Source organism: Eucalyptus grandis, chromosome 5 (assembly GCF_016545825.1).
Source record: "Eucalyptus grandis isolate ANBG69807.140 chromosome 5, ASM1654582v1, whole genome shotgun sequence".
NCBI lineage: Eukaryota > Viridiplantae > Streptophyta > Magnoliopsida > Myrtales > Myrtaceae > Eucalyptus > Eucalyptus grandis.
This window is the reverse complement of record NC_052616.1, coordinates 58,057,032-58,074,988: the sequence shown is the minus strand read 5'-3', so window position 1 is coordinate 58,074,988 and position 17,957 is coordinate 58,057,032. Positions and strand designations below refer to the sequence as shown.

General features: G+C 38.8%; 2 protein-coding genes and 1 pseudogene across 2 annotated transcripts; all 3 read right to left on the bottom strand.

Annotated features, from left to right (window-relative positions):
• Positions 1-1,769: 1,769 nt before the first annotated feature.
• LOC104431566 lies at positions 1,770-2,977 on the bottom strand (annotated as a pseudogene).
• A 5,773-nt stretch (positions 2,978-8,750) lies between these two features.
• Positions 8,751-10,052, bottom strand: LOC104447585 (probable F-box protein At4g22030). Its single transcript, XM_010061305.2, has one exon. It carries the CDS (start codon positions 10,050-10,052, stop codon positions 8,751-8,753), a length of 1,302 nt encoding a protein of 433 aa, XP_010059607.2.
• A 3,911-nt stretch (positions 10,053-13,963) lies between these two features.
• LOC104447588 (probable F-box protein At4g22030) lies at positions 13,964-15,170 on the bottom strand. The gene is given in 2 exon segments (XM_039313966.1): positions 13,964-14,137; positions 14,139-15,170. Coding segments are annotated over 2 exon segments (1,206 nt in total).
• Positions 15,171-17,957: the final 2,787 nt, after the last annotated feature.

Below are 17,957 nucleotides of genomic sequence, written 5' to 3'. Positions count from 1 at the left end.
TAAAATTAGTTTGGTCGAATAGAATGAACTTTATGAAATCAATTACCATTACCACATGCGCCATCCGCTCGTGAACCCATGCCTCTTTTGTCAACTTGGCTAGCCCAAATAGTTAGACCCCTCTCAATCCTTTCCCACTTATAATTCACATAGATTTTATTTTAGGGATTTTTTTACAAAAAAAATGAATAAATTATTCATATTTATTAGGCAACCCAATTCGAATTACATTTTTATGCTCTCCAATAAATTAAATATTCATATTTATTGCGGACGCAATTTGTATAAAACATATGATATGCTTTTGCTAGAGTATAGATATATTGCTTGACAAAGTCATTTGCAAACTATAGAATTGGGGACAACAACTGTCAAATTAAATCTCTGAATTGTTTGAGGTTTGACCATTTCTAGAAATGGAGTTTCCTGGGATGGTATCGGATTTTGGGTCTTCCAATTTCGCATTGGACAGTTTTGGATTGAGTTCATTATTTTGTGGTCAAGCCAACTTAATTTTCTGACATTTGACTCTCTTTTTTTCCTTCAAATTGGCTATAATGTATGGATGAGTCAATTCGATGCAGGGTGAACTTTTGCCTGCTTTATTTGAAATTGTCAAGTCCGACTGACAAAAGGGTGGATCGAAAGCATAGTTAAATATTAATTATGTTTCTCGTTAATTTTAGTCGTAGAATAACGCGACACATACTTTTATTAGGACAAAAATAAGTACTTCGAAGACATGAAAACAAGTGGTGTCATAAGTAAAAAAATACCTTTTGTGAGTTAATTTTAGCTTCACATCGAAACTACAAAAGACTAAAGCAAAGGGAAAAAGAACTTTTGAAAATGGATAAAAAGTCTCAAACATTTTGACTAAGTATTGAATAACTCACGCTTGTGTATAGATTTTATATGTTTTTCATATTCATGTAATATCCCCTCATATACAACTTCAAATTTTATTGGACATTTTGATATCATATTAAAGGCAGGTTCTATTTCAATTTATTTCATATTTCGACCCTTGTACATCAAATTTCATTTGTCATTCTTGATCCATGGTATTAAATATCACAATTCTTATGTCCTTGGATTTGTATATTTTTCATATACATGTGACTTTTCTCTACTTATCAATTTAAACTTTGGACCTAGGTACTGTCACACTAATGAAATATGCTCAAATTGCTGCTACAGAGCGGAAAAACGCAAAAGTCAACGCCCAAGAGCAAGGGGCAAAGCGAAACTGCACGCATCACTGAGGTCAACTCTTTCAGAAAATTCAAAGCCGCTTTCGCATGGAGACCGTTTGTGCAGCAGAACACATTTAAGAATTCAACCATTTGATTGTGTCCACATCGTTAAAAAGTTATGACGCATTGCCCTTCGTTTTTCTTTACAAATCTTCCCTTTATGAAAATTAAAAACACGGCTTTTGAAAATGCTTCATCGTTTATTAAGAAAATAGACTAACTAAATTCATATTTAAGAAGTGGAATATTAGATAAGATGTGGAATTCTTATATGGGTCGAAACCAGACTAGGAGCATATATTATATTTACCTGAGTATTTAATTATAATTTGACCAATTGTGCAAACTAAAAAATCAGACCCGTATATCAATTAATGCTTTTAATTAATTCTTTTGTGGAATTAATCGATACAAATTAAGCACCAAGAAATAAATAATGAAAGAATCATGTTAATGAGCCTCATTGTACATGTATCGTATATACACTGTTGTATATCTTTGTTCAAAAGGAGTTTAGAAAAGCTTGCTTCCAAACTCATCAACCTCACTCCCTTCTATACAAGAAGTCATTGATTTTCTTGCTAAATCTCGGAGCTCCGACAAGCTCCGTCCCAGCTTCATCGCCACCTTCATCTCGAACATCTCTCCGTTCTCTCTCTTCCTATAGTCTCTCTCCTCGAGCGTCACTTCAATCGTCTCTTCCATGAGATCGAAGAACCCTGCGCAGTTTCTATACATCTCCACCACCATACCAACTTGGCCTCCATGCTCAAAGCTGTTGGTGATTGCCGCCATCGTGCCGGCAATGGCTGCCACCGTCGTGGCCGTCGAGCCACCGAAGGCTGAGCTGGCTGCGGCAATGCCGGTTAGCAAAGGAGCAGAAACCGCCAACATCTTATTCAATTTTAGAGCCAGATTCCCGAGCCTCAAGTAGTCTTGCTTGTCTTTGCTCTTGAGGACTTGGACGATGGCTCTCATCTCCACTTCTAGGTCCTTGCTCCATCCGTTTCGCCCCATCTTCACAACGGTTTTCGTCCCTCTGGATTGGTGGTGTTTGTTGAAACCCTAGGCCACCATGCGGCGGGCTCAAATTTCACGGGGAACTTCTCGAGCATCGCTCCGAGCAGAGGCAGCGGATAAGCCCTATCAAGGGCCAGCACCTTCTCCATCATCTCCTTCACGTCTGACTCAGTCGGGGATTGGAGCATGAGCATCGACTTTATCTCGCTCCGGAGCTGCTTGAACAACCTCGAGGCATTGCGTTGCTCTTCAGCCAGCTGTGAGGGCTGGATTTTGCTCATGACGAGCGACATCCCAGTGGCCGCTGTAAACAAGAGAGCAGAGCATGCTCTCAGCGATGGAGCCGGCGCGGCCACAGCCATCGCTGCCGTGGTGGTGGCAGTAAGAGTCATCATGTTGACCGAGTTCAACAAGAGCTCGTTCCAGTTGTCTCGCTGCTCACCAATGTTATCGTGCATCTCCACTCTATCTTCGACGGCCTCCAAGATTGCATAGAGCTTCTTGGTAGTTTGGATGGAAGAAGAGGAAGGCGATAGGCGTGGCTCCAAAGCCCTATCTTTCTGGGCGATGTCCATTTGTAGAGGCTCTGCAAAGGCGTAACCATTCCTGGTGCGGAATTCCTCGACTAGCTTCTTCGTGACTGCAAATCTTGGATCAGCGAGGCTGAATTTCAAGGGCTTCGGGAGTTGGATCGAAGCCATGATCTTTCTCTTCGAAGAACAGCCCGAAGAGGAAGAAGAAGAAATTAAGGGAGAGGAAGCCTGTAGAGCGGCCATCAATGGAGATGACGGGTCTGGTATTGCTGTTAGTTTTCAACGTGTGAATGTGATGGTTTTTGAGAGGATTGAATGAGAATTGGAGTGGTGTTGGTTATGGAAGATGGGTTCTTCTGGGTTGTACTTATATATGCGGGAAGCAAGCGACGTGCATGGGGAGAGAAGAGGTCGTGGCTGTTGAAAATGTTGACCGTAGAACACAGAGGCTGACCCAGCCCATGAGGCTGACCTTGTCTATTCTCTGATTTTGTAAATTTCAAACATCCAAATTCTACGTGAATTTGCAGCATAGAAACATCGTCACGTCACCTCCATATACGTGAAATGTGTCACTAAATATAATTTTCATCATGCAATGTATTTCAATTCCGTTTAGATAATTCATATATTAATGAATCACAACATGTTAAAAATAAACATTTAAACATACAAGTTATATTCACATTTTAGAAGGACAATTTGTAATATTATTTAATATCCTAATTTCAAGAATTAGTGTCGATGTATCTCTTAATTGTAGGTGATACTTATGATTATCACTTTTGCATAAATTAAAGTGGTTCTAGTATATGAAATGAGCGGCAGTGTTACATGGACAATATATAGGATCCGATGCATCCTATGTTCAAATTTCATGATATAATTATTAATCTAGTTTTTTTTTTTTTTTTTTTTTTGGTAAGGAATCTAGTTTTGATTTGAGTAAATCTTAAAATTAGTTTGGTCAAATAGAATGAACTTTATGAAATCATTTACTATTACCACATGCGCCCCTGGCTCGTGAACCCATGCCTCTTTTATCAACTTGGCTAGCCCAAATATTTAGACCCCTCTCAATTCTTTCCCACTTATAATTCACATATATTTTATCTTAGGGATTTTTTTACAAAATAAATAAATAAATAATTCTTATTTATTAGGTAATTTAATTCGAATTGTTATGCACTATCATAAATTAAATATTCACATTTATTACGGACGCAATTTGTATAACATATGATATGCTTTTGCCAGACTATAGATATATTGCTTAGCAAACTATAGAATTGGGGATAATAACTGTCAAATCAAATCTCTAAATTGTTTGAGGTTTGACCTGGAGTTTCCTGGGATGGTATCGGATTTTGGATCTTCCAATTTCGCATTGGACAGTTTTGGATTGAGTTCATTATTTTGCGGTCAAACCAACTTAATTTTCTGACATTGGACTTTTTTTTTCTTTTTCCTTGAAATTGGCTATAATGTGTGGACGAGTGAATTCGATGCAAGGTGAACTTTTGCCTGCTTTATTTGAAAATGTCGAGTCCGAATGACAGAAGGGAGGATCGAAAGTATAGTTAAATATTAATTATATTTCTCATTAAATTTAGTCGTAAAATAGCGTGATGCATACCTTTATTAGGACAATAATAAGTAAACTTCGAAATCATGAAAATTAGTAATGTCATAAATGTCATGGTTATATGATGACCTACTGTAATGTTACTATCTGTAAATATGTTTAAGCATGAAGTAGGCCTATGTTGATTATCATTTTCAAAATAATATACAAGTCGTTAATAAACTTACACACAAAACTGGAAAAATCTACTTCAAAAATTATTGAAAAGTTTAACTATGGCTCTCTTAGATTAACTCACTTAGGATATTATCTATTATGACACATCCTATATTGAATTTTACGGTTTTGTCATTTGGCATACGGATGAGCACTTTCCTAAGAGGCCCCCTCATTCCGATAGTACTTTCATCTAAACACGCTAAACAGACATTGGAGTTCTAATGCTAAAGGTTATTATTAAGTAAAAAAATACCTTTTGTGAGTTAGTTTTAGCTTCACATCTCTCAAGAACACTCTTACCTGTTTGGTGAGTTTTTTTCTTTTTTCTTTTTGGTAAAGGAACCTGTTCGGTGAGTTCATTCATACTCCCTTCGCCATCCTACAAGCCTGCTAGGAAGTACTCATTCTTCATGCCCTTTAACCTCGACGAACACTCCCCGCCCTTGTTGAATCGGTTTATTACAGACACACCGGCTTTATTGTGGTTTGTTTTAAACCACACACCTATGAGAGAGGAATTCGCTTTAATACCATATTATGACACTCTAGGGTCAACTTACTTGAGGTATTATCCATTTTGGCCCATCCTATATCGAGTCTCACAGTTTTGTTTTTGGGCATACAAGTTGAATTTTCGCAAGAGTTCATCCATCTTAATAGTGCTCTCACCTAAGCATGCTTAACATTAGAGTTCCAATGCCAAATGTTATTGTTACATCAAAGAACACTTTGAACTAATGTCTGTTGGCTGAAGTGGTAAGGAGCTTGGGTTCCCTTAAGGAAGGTCTCGAGTTCAAGCCTTGTGTATGGAGTAGACAGCATTGGGAGAGCCCCACCATTATGGGTCTGACAGTGCTCACATCCAGATTAGTCGGGGCCAAAGCTTCGGATACCGGGTGGTCATACACTGAAAAAAAAAAAGCGCACTTTTAATAAGTTAATTTCAATTTCACATATATATTTAGGAACGCTCTCTCATTATTGAGTGCAATATTCAGTTTATTTATGTTTCATTAACTATTTTAGAAACCTGCCAGGAATCACTCTTTGCTCATGCCCTCTAACCCCTACTAACCCTTTCCGTCCCCCTTGGACCAAATCATTACGAACCCCTACTAACCCTTTCCGTCTCCCTCAGACCAAATCATTACGAACCTACTAGCTTATGTGTGGTTGAACCCCTACTAACCCTTTCCGTCCCCCTCGGACCAAATCATTACGAACCTACTAGCTTATGTGTGGTTTATCCCTTAATCATACGCCTATTGAAGATCTCACTCTGATATTGTATTGTGATACCCTTAGATTAACTAACTTAATGAATTGTCCGCTTTAGCACATCTTATACCGAGTCTCAAGGTTTCATCCTTTGAGGTACAGATGGGCACTCTCCTAGGAGCTCACTCATCCTACTAGCACTCTCACCTGAGCACATTTAATATTTGTGTTTCAATGTTAAATGTTGTCTTTACATTAAAAAAAAATATATCACTTGTGAGTTAATTTCACACACACACACACATACGCACGCACCCGCGCACTCACATGCAGCACACACGCACACATGCGCTAACGCGCGCGCGCGCAAATCTCTTGATTTGCCATCCTTGGAATCAGCCAGGAGCCGCTCTTTTTCTAGGCTATCTAGCCTTGACAAACATTCCCCCTCATAGGATTGGGTCGTTAAATTAACATGATTTCAAATGATCAAGTTGGTCAATATCGACCAAAGTTAAAACATCATTTACTAAAAAGTGAAAAGCTAGAAGTAAAATTTTGTGCAAACAACTTGAGTATATTAAGAAACATTCATATTGAGAACATAACCATTTAAACCATTTAATACAACCACTGGGATTCGCCCCAGTGGCCACCCTTCCAACATGGAAGGGGGAGGTGATGGGTTCAAATCCCCACCTTCTTAGGGGGATAGGGTGGGGACGAGTAAGTTTCAGGAGTGGGTTTCGATTCTCACGCCCTGCAAAAGGCAGGACAATAGTCTGAGAGTGAGTGTAGAGTAGGCATAGAGTAGGACTAACAAAAAAAAAACCATTTAATACATTAAATCTCCAACCCAAAAACTTAAATTGATAAATGGAGAGAGAACACATGTATTCCATGTAATTATTTCAACAACACAAAAGACCAAAGCAAGGACAAAAATAAAAATAATACTTTTGAAAAAAGATAAAAAGTCACAAACTTTTGCATAAGTGTTAAATACCTCATATCGCTTGTGTACAAGTGCTATATCCTTTTCATATACATGCAATATTCCTTCACATATAACTTGAGTTATTGTTGGACATTATGACATCATATTAAAGGCAGGTTTTGTTCCTATTTATTTCATGTTTTGACTTGTTCGTCAAATTTCATTTGTCGTTCTTGATCCATGGCGCTAAATATCACACATCGTGTTGGGTTTGTTTATTTTTTCATAGACACACAATTTCTCTCCACTTATTACTTTAAACTTTAAAGCTGGGCATTGCAACGCTAAGAAATATGCTAAAGTCGCTGCTCTAGGATGGAAGAAAGCGAAAGCCAACGCCCAAGAACAAAAGGCAAAGCGAAACCGAATGTTTCAATAGTGTCAACTAAAAATTCAAAGCCGCCTTCGCATGGGGACCGTTTGTGCAGTAGGAGACATTTGAGAATTCAACCATTTGACTGTGTCCACCTCTTGAAAAAGGTATCACGCATTGGCCTTCGTTTTTCTTTATAAATCTAACCATTATGAAAATTAAAACCATGCCCATATGAAGCTTAATAGTTTAGTAAGAATATAGAAAAAAAATTATTTTCTATTTAATAAGTGGAATATCAGATAAGAAGTGGAATGTCCATATGGGTCAAAACCAGGCTAGGAACATAAATTTACATGAGTATTTAATTATGATTTGACAATTTGTGCACATAAAATCTTATGACTCTATCAGTATATGCTTCATGATAATATGTTAAGACCAAACAATGATTCCTTACAGGCATCTTTGTCATTTAGTTCATACTTTGAGAAGCAAAACACTTGATTTTTCACATTTTAAATGTAATATTGATGGACACATTTTATCTTAAAAAAGCCTTTAGTACCAAATTTTGTTACCATAATATATAACAAAAGCATTGTCTGTTTGACATTTACTTACACAGGTAAACTAAAAGGGCACGTTTGGTAACATTTCTATTCAAAAATTATTCCGGGAACGAAATAGAAAAACTATTTCTGTTTTGAGAAACAATTTTGACCGTAAAGACGCGTTTGGTAAACTTGTTCGGGAATAAAAAATGAATAGAAACACGTTTGGTAAATTTATATTATTTTTTATTTCTTTTAATTTTTAAATAATTTTATTTTATTTTTCATTTTTTCCTTTTTCCTTTCTTTTTCTTTTTTTCTTTTTTTTTCTTTTGACCGGTCGTTGGCCTCCAAAGGACCGACGACGGGGCCGGCAGCTCGCCAACCACGGCGAGGCTCGCCGCCCTCGGCGAGGCCGAGCCTGCCGTGGTTGGGCGAGGCTCGGCCTTACCTTGGCCGGGCGAGCTCGGGCTTGCCCAAATCCAACGAGGCCGAGCCTCACCGAGGGCCGGCGACGCTCCAACGAAGTCGCCGACCCTCGACGGCGTCGCCGGCCCTCGACGGCCGGTCACCGGCCATAGCCGAGGCCAGCGACCGACCAAAGAAAAAAGAAGAAGAAAAGAGAAGAGAGAGAGAAAAAATGTTCTTCAAAAGTGTTTCTGAAACAAAAAAAAAACAATTTTTTTTTTTGTTTCTCATTTCCGTTCCAATTTTGTTCCGAGAACAAAAAACGGATTTTGAACAAAAACGCAAACAAACGCGTTTTTGTTCTTTTTTTTCCCGGGAACAAAAAAACAAATTTTTTGTTCAAAACAAGAAAAAGAACATAACCATGCAGGGCCAAAGGGATCCATAAAATCAACAAGCTAATTAATTAATGAAATGATTCGGGGTTGTGAAAAACAGACCTGCATATCAATTGATGCTTTCAATAATTATTTTGTGGAATTAAGTGTTACAATTATGCACCAAGAAATAAAGAATGAAAGAATCGTGTTAATGAGCCTCATTGTACATGTATAGTACGTACACTGAATATATTTGTTCAAAGAAGTTCAGAAAAGCTTGCTTCCAAACTCATCCACCTCATTCCCTTCTATAAAAGAAGCCATTGATTTTCTTGCTAAATCTCGAAGCTGTGACAAGCTCCGCCCCAGCTTCATCGCCACCTTCATCTCGAACATCTCTCCGTTCTCTCTCTTGCTGTAGTCGCTCTCTTCTAGCGTCGCTTCGATGGTCTCTTCCATAAGATCGAAGAACCCTGCACAGTTTCTGTACATCTCCACGACCATACCGACTTGACCTCCGTGCTCGAAGCCGTTGATGATAGCCACCATTGCACCGGCAATGGCTGCCACTGTCATGGCTGTCGAGCCACCAAACGCTGAGCCAGCCGCAGCCATGCCGGCTAGCAAAGGAGCGGAAACCGCCATCATCTTATTCAGTTTTAGGACCAAATTCCCGAGCCTTAAGTAGTCTTGCTTGTCTTTGCTCTTGAGGACTTGGACAATGGCTCTCATCTCCACTTCCATCTCCTTGCTCCATCCGTTTCGCTCTGTGTTCGTGACAGTTTTGCACTCTCGGGATTGGCGGTGGTTGTTGGAAACCCTAGGCCACCATGCAGCGGGCTCAAATTTCGTGGGGAACTTCTCGAGCATCGCTCCGAGCAGAGGCAATGGATAAGCCCTGTCGAGGGCCAGCACCTTCTCCATCGTCTCCTTCACGTCTGATTCAGTCGGGGATTGGAGGGCGAGCATCGACTTGATCTCGCTCTGGAGTTGCTTGAATAACCTTGAGGCGTTGCGTTGCTCTTCAGCCAGCTGCGAGGGTTGGATTTTGCTCATTACAAGTGACATCCCAGTGACCGCTGTAAACAAGAGAGCGGAGCATGCTCTCAACCATGGAGCTTGTGTAGCCGCAGCCACCGCTGCCGTGGTGGTGGCAGTGAGAGTCATCATATTGACCGAGTTCAAAAGGAGCCTATTCCAGTTGTCTCGCTGCTCGCCTATGTTATCATGCATCTCCACTCTATCTTCGACAGCCTCCAACATCGTATAGAGCTTCGTGGTTGTCTCAATAGAAGAAGTAGGTGATAGGCGTGGCTCTAAAACCCTATCTTTCTGGGCTACGTCCATTTGTAGCGGCTCCGCAAAGGCAGAACCATTTCTGGTGCTCAATTCCTCGACTAGCTTCTTCGTGATCACAGTGCTTGGCTGATTAGTGAGGCTGAGTTTCAAAGGTTTCAGGAGTTGGATCGAAGCAGTGACCGTTCGCTTTGAAGAACAACCTGAAGAGGAGGAGGAAGAAGAAGAAGAAGAAGAAGAAACTAAAAGAGAGGAAGCTTGTAAAGCGGCCATTAAGGAAGGTCACAAGCTTTGTGTTGCTGTTAATATTTTGGATGTGAATGCGATGGTTTTGAGAGGATTGCTTGAGGATTGGAGCGGTTTTGGTTACGGAGGTTGGAGGCTTCTGTGGGTGCATATTTATACATGCGAAGTACGCGATCCAGAATGAAGAAGAGGTCGGAATTGTCGAAAATTTGACTGGAGAACGCAAGGTGTTGACTCGGCCCGCGGGGCTGACCTTTTCTATTATTTGAATTTGTATATGTCAAATTGGTACATCAATTCATCCGTACGTTCCTGAAGTAGAATCAATATTAGTCGCAGAAATAAGTATATAAACACGGTAGATTGCAACTAAGCATTTTGACAAGCGAGTCGTATTCAATTTTAAAAAAAGACAGTTTTTTTTTTTTGGTCGGTTAAGAAAAAAAGACAATTTATCACATTATTTAATATAATCACTCTGAAATTCAGTATTATTATACCTATTACTTTTAGGTCATATTTACGAAAGATAATCATTTTTTTTGCTAGCACTATGAAATATCAATTTCGCTGGTAGCATTAACTGGACACGGATGACTACATTCTTTGATTAAAAAAGTGTTATCATCTGCTCAAATTTCATGATATTACCACATGGGACATGCACCACCGGCCCGAGAGCCGATGCCTCTTTTGTCAACATGGTTAGCCCAAATTGTTAGGCCTCTACCCTTTCCCACTTATAATTCACATAACTTATTTTTCAGGATATCTTTTATAGAAGTAATCAGTTAATTATTCATATTTATTGGCGAACCCAATTCGAATTACATATAATTTGCTCTTGTTACGAATGGCTTTTGGTATTGATTTGCTAGACTATGCACATTTCTTATGTGACAAATTCATTGGCAAACTGTAGAATTGGAGAGAAGAACTGTCAAGTCAAACCTCTGAGTTGTTTGAGGTTTGACCATTTCTTGAAATGGAGTTTCCTCGGATTCATAGAGTATCGAGTTTTCGCATGGGCAGTTTTAGATGAGCTCTTTATTTTGCGGCCAAGTCGACTTGATTTTCAGGCGTTTGACTATATGTTTTTTTTCCTTCAAATTGGCTATAATGTGTGAGCGAGTCAATTTAATGCAAGGTAAACTTTAGCCTGCTTTTCTTGAATATGTCAAGTCCAAATAACAGAAGGGTTGATAGAAAGCCTGGTTAGATATTAATTATATTTCTTGTTACTCTTAGCAGTTGAATAAGGCGACACATTCCTTTATGAACACAATCTACCATAAATAAGTAAACTTTGAAGCCACGAAAACGAGTGGTTCCATAAATGTCGTGGTCATTTGAAGACCAGCTGTAATATTGCATTAGTTGGCAAATATGTTTATATAAGATGTAGGCCAATTTTGACCGCGTCATTTTCAAAATAATACAAAGGTCACTCATTAACTTACGCCCACAAAACTGTAAAGACTACTTCAAGAATTATTAAAAAGTTTAAGCGCGGCATTCCTTAATTAACTAACTCAAGATATTGTCTACTTTGACCCATCCTATCTCGAGTTTCATGGTATTGTCCATCGGCATACAGGTGGGAACTTTCCTAAGATGTCACCCATCTTAGTAGTGTTCTAATCTAAACACATTAAGCAAATACTAGAGTTTCAAATGCTAAAAGTTATTGAAAATTCAAAAAATGCTTTTTGTGAGTTAATTTAAGGTTCGTGTGTGCACACACACACACATCTCAAGAGCAGTCTCTCTTACCTAGTGAGTAATTCAATTCATTCATGTTCCCTTCGCCATCTTATAAGCCTGCTAGGAACCACTCATCAGCTAGGCCCTCTAGGATTGGCAAACACTCCCTACTCTCATCAAATCGGGTCATTATAGGCCCACTAGTGTCCGTGTAGTTCGTTCTCAAACCACACACCTACAGAGAGGGTTTCACTCTAATACCATATTATGACACTTCTGGATTGACTTATTTGAGTTATTGTCCACTTTGGCCCATCCTATTCAAATCTCACAATTTTGTTCTTTAGTGTACAAGTCAAAACTTTCACAAGAGATCACTCATCTTGATAGTGCTCTTATCTGAGTATGCTTAACTTTAAAGTTCAAATGGCTAACGTTATTGTACGTCAACGAATACCTTTTGTGAGTTAATTCCAATTTCACATACATATCTCAAGAATGCTCTCTCATTATTGGGTGCACAATCTGGTTAATTTTTGGTCCGTTCACCATCTTAAAAGTCTACCAAGAGTCACTGCTTGCCCAAGCGGCCATGGCCACTTCTCGCCCTCATTAAACCAAGTCGTTATAGACCCACTAGCTTCTATGTGGTTTATCTCTAAATCATAAACCTACTAGATAGGATCTCACTCTAATACCATATTGTGACATCCTTGGATTAACTCACTCAATGTATTATTTGCTTTAGCCCATCCTATGCCAAGCCTCAAGGTTTCATCCTTTGAGGTACAGGTGGGCATTTTACTAAAAGGTCACTCATTCTAATAATGCTCTCACCTGAGCATTCTTAATATTGGTGTTTCAATGCTAAATGTTGTCGTTACATAAAAAAACATATTTTGTGAGTTAATTTCACATATATATCTCAGGATTGTTTTCCCTTAATTTGATGAGCAATTTGGTTTGATAATGCCCTATTCTCCATCCTAGATCCGGACCCTCTGGCCTAAACAAAGATTGCCCTCTTGTAGGATCAAGTTATAATATTAACATGATTTCAAATGATTAGTGCTCAATACTGACCAAAAACCTCATATGCTAAAAAGTGAAAAGCTAGAGGTTAAATTTAGTCTAATTAACTAGAATTTGTATTAAGGACATAACCATTTAAGCTATTTAACATAAATTAAAATGTCCAATCCAAAAACTTAAATTGAAAGATGGAGAGAACACGTGTATATAAAGTGTACAGAAATCACGTAGTCAAGAGATGTGGTTATTTCAATGACACAAAAGACTAAAGCAAAGGGAAAAAAAACTTTTGAAAAAAAGATAGATAGACTCAAACATTTTGACTAAGTATAGCATACATCACGCTCGTGTAAAAATTTTATATGTTTTTCATATTCATGTGATATCCCTCATATACAACTTCAAATTTTATTGGACATTTTGATATCATTTTCATATTCTAGTTTATTTCATGTTTCAACCGTCGTTCGTCAAATTTCATTTATCATTCTTGATCCGTGGTGTTTAATTTCACAAATCTTATGTCATTGGATTTGTATACTTTTCATGTACATGTGACTTTTCTATTTATCAATTTAAATTTTTGACCTCGGTACTGTCACACTAATAAAATATTTTCAAATTGCTGCTACAGGGCGGAAAAAACCAAAAGTCAACGCCCAAGAGCAAGGGGCAAAGAGAAACTGCACGCATCACTAAGGTCAACTCTTTCAGAAAATTCAAAGCCGCTTTCGCATGGAGGCCGTTTGTGCAGCAGAAGACATTTAAGAATTCAACCATTTGATTGTGTCCTCATCGTGAAAAAGGTATGACGCATTGCCCTTCGTTTTTCTTTATAAATCTTACCTTTATGAAAATTATAAACACGACTTATGAAAATTCTTCATCATTTAGTAAGAAAATAGATACCTAAATTCGTATTTAAGAAGTGCCATATTATATAGGATGTGGAACTCTTTTGTTGGTCAAAACCAGACTAGGAGCATATATTATATTTATCTAAGTATTTAATTAAAATTTGACCATTTGTGCAAACTAAAAAATCAGACCCGTTTATCAATTAATGCTTTTAATTAATTCTTTTGTGGAATTAATCGATACAAATTATGTACCGAGAAATAAAGAATGAAAGAATCATGTTAATGAGCCTCATTGTACATGTATCGTATATACACTGTTGCATATCTTTGTTCAAAAGAAGTTTAGAAAAGCTTGCTTCCAAACTCATCAACCTCACTCCCATCTATACAAGAAGCCATTGATTTTCTTGCTAAATCTCGGAGCTCCGACAAGCTCCGTCCCAGCTTCATCGCCACCTTCATCTCGAACATCTCTCCGTTCTCTCTTGCTGTAGTCTCTCTCCTCAAGAGTCGCTTCAATCGTCTCTTCCATGAGATCGAAGAACCCTGCGCAGTTTCTGTACATCTCCACCACCATACCAACTTGGCCTCCATGCTCAAAGCTGTTGGTGATTGCCGCCATCGTGCCGGCAATGGCTGCCACCGTCGTGGCTGTCGAGCCACCGAAGGCTGAGCTGGCTGCGGCAATGCCGGTTAGCAAAGGAGCAGAAACCGCCAACATCTTATTCAATTTTAGAGCCAGATTCCCGAGCCTCAAGTAGTCTTGCTTGTCTTTGCTCTTGAGGACTTGGACGATGGCTCTCATCTCCACTTCTAGGTCCTTGCTCCATCCGTTTCGCCCCATCTTCACAACGGTTTTCGTCCCTCTGGATTGGTGGTGTTTGTTGGAAACCCTAGGCCACCATGCGGCGGGCTCAAATTTCACGGGGAACTTCTCGAGCATCGCTCCGAGCAGAGGCAGCGGATAAGCCCTATCAAGGGCCAGCACCTTCTCCATCATCTCCTTCACGTCTGACTCAGTCGGGGATTGGAGCATGAGCATCGACTTTATCTCACTCCGGAGCTGCTTGAACAACCTCGAGGCATTGCGTTGCTCTTCAGCCAGCTGTGAGGGCTGGATTTTGCTCATGACGAGCGACATCCCAGTGGCCGCTGTAAACAAGAGAGCAGAGCATGCTCTCAGCGATGGAGCCGGCGCGGCCACAGCCATCGCTGCCGTGGTGGTGGCAGTAAGAGTCATCATGTTGACCGAGTTCAACAAGAGCTCGTTCCAGTTGCCTCGCTGCTCACCAATGTTATCGTGCATCTCCACTCTATCTTCGACGGCCTCCAAGATTGCATAGAGCTTCTTGGTAGTTTGGATGGAAGAAGAGGAAGGCGATAGGCGTGGCTCCAAAGCCCTATCTTTCTGGGCGATGTCCATTTGTAGAGGCTCTGCAAAGGCGTAACCATTCCTGGTGCGCAATTCCTCGACTAGCTTCTTCGTGACTGCAGCGCTTGGATCAGCGAGGCTGAATTTCAAGGGCTTCGGGTGTTGGATCGAAGCCATGATCTTTCTCTTCGAAGAACAGCCCGAAGAGGAAGAAGAAGAAATTAAGGGAGAGGAAGCCTGTAGAGCGGCCATCAATGGAGATGACGGGTCTGGTATTGCTGTTAGTTTTCAGCGTGTGAATGTGATGGTTTTTGAGAGGATTGAATGAGAATTGGAGTGGTGTTGGTTATGGAAGATGGGTTCTTCTGGGTTGTACTTATATATGCGGGAAGCAAGCGACGTGCATGGGGAGAGAAGAGGTCGTGGCTGTTGAAAATGTTGACCGTAGAACACAGAGGCTGACCCAGCCCATGAGGCTGACCTTGTCTATTCTCTGATTTTGTAAATTTCAAACATCCAAATTCTACGTGAATTTGCAGCATAGAAACATCGTCACGTCACCTCCATATACGTGAAATGTGTCACTAAATATAATTTTCATCATGCAATGTATTTCAATTCCGTTTAGATAATTCATATATTAATGAATCACAACATGTTAAAAATAAACATTTAAACATACAAGTTATATTCAAATTTTAGAAGGACAATTTGTAATATTCTTTTGCGGCAAGTCGACTTAATTTTCAGGCGTTTGACTCTATGTTTTTTCCTTCAAAGTGGCTATAATGTGTGAGCGAGTCAATTTAATGTAAGGTGAACTTTAGCCTGCTTTTCTTGAATATGTCAAGTCCGAAAGATAGAAGGGTGGATAGAAAGCCTGGTTAGATATTAATTATATTTCTTGTTACTCTTAGTAGTTGGATAAGGCGACACATTCTCTTATGAACACAATCTACCTTAAATAAGTATACTTTGAAGCCACGAAAACGAGTGGTTTCATTAATGTCATGGTTATTTGAAGACCAGCTGTAATGTTATTGCATTAGTTGGCAAATATGTTTATATAAGACGTAGGCCAATTTTGACCGCGTCATTTTCCAAATAATACAAAGGTCACTCCTTAACTTACGCACACAAAACTAGAAAAACTACATCAAGAATTATTGAAAAGTTTAAGTGTGGTAATCTTGGATTAACTCACTCAAGATATTGTCTACTTCAACTCATCATATATTGAGTTTCATGTTATTGTCCATCGGCAAACGGGTGGGAACTTTTCTAAAAGGCCACCCATCTTAGTAGTATTCTAATCTAAACACATTAAGAAAACACTGGAGTTTAAATGCTAAAAGTTATTGTAAATTAAAAAAAAAAAACTTTTTGTGAGTTAAATTTAGGTTCACACGCGCACATGTCGCGACCAAATTTTCGGGTGCACAACCTAAAATTAGGCTAACATCTAAAATTAGGCTAATGGATTACTAAGCCTAAACTTAGCTCGGACTCTCCCAAGCCCATACCAATTCGCGATTTAGGTTCAAGTTGTTATCATGCAATTGATTTTTTAATTAGGAGTTGCTACTAATCTATTTCTGGTGGATCGATTGGAAACCCAAGTAAAGTAACGGAAGATTTTCTTTACTCTTACGAACCAGAGATTGTAAGTTCGGGGACTTGATTACGCTAGATTTCTCTAACGCCCTTTTAATACCTTTCCCTTTTTATTTTAAAAATATTTTGCAGACAGCTTGAATTGATTTTAATTTACCTCCCTAACATATGAGATGATCATACAGATGCGCAAACCGCCAATTAAACGCCCAAATGAAGCAATGAATAAATTGCATGACTTACCTCGTAACAACGAAAGCATTTGCAATGTTAGCTCAGACTTCATATCGACAATTCTAGATATGATTTCTGATTAACATACAATCACTCAATTTTGGTTTTCACTCTATTTAATGAGAATCATGCAATGCATGCTACTAATTTAACATGAAATGATATGACGTGATAATATGATCTAAACTATATAACATGAATAAGCATGCAATCTATCCCAAAGCATGAAATTAATTTATTCTAAATTTTTTGTATTTTCCATGAAATTCGAAATTAAAGAAATGCAAGATTTTGAAATTCTAATGACAAGCAATTTTTAACTAAATGAACCTAGCAACAATCACTAGATGACCAAAATTTCATAAACCTAATCCTACATGTCTAATTTATTAAACCTAAGTGCTTTGATGCAAGATTTTGATTTTTTTGATTTTCTTATTATTTTTTTTAGTGTTTTTCCAAGACAAGTAATTATCAAATAAACATTAAATCTAAACAATCAAGATATTCAACAAATAAAGGATAAAAATATTCAAAAAAAAAAAAAAAAATGTTGTCTCACAAGTTAAATTAACGATTACTCTAATCCTAAACATCACGACATATAAAAGGGTTCAAAATAATTAAAAATATAATCCGAAATCTTACGGACCAAATTAATAATTATAATAATTTAACAATTAAAATACTATCCAAATGCCCAATAATTAATATAATTAAAAAATGATATGACGCCTTACGGATCAAATTAATAATTATAACAATTTTGGACAAAACTCCTGCGGTTAATGCCTATAATATTCATAACCTGAAAATCACCTCTCAATATTCAAACTTGTACAATAATAGTAAAACTTAAAGAAATAAAATGAAGTAAAATAACATAAAATGAAAGATAAAAATAAATAATAAAAAATGAGCAACCTAAGGAAAGTGGGACAGCAGGTTGATCGGCGCCGGGCGGACGGTGGCCGGCGTCGGGACTCCGGCGAGGGCTGGGGTGGTGGCGCAGCGTCGGCGAGAAAAGGGGCGTCGTCGTCGGGCGCCGAGGCTGGCAGGCGGAGATGGCAGCGGGGGCGCTGCAAGGTCGTCGGGCGGATCTCGGGCTGGTGCAGC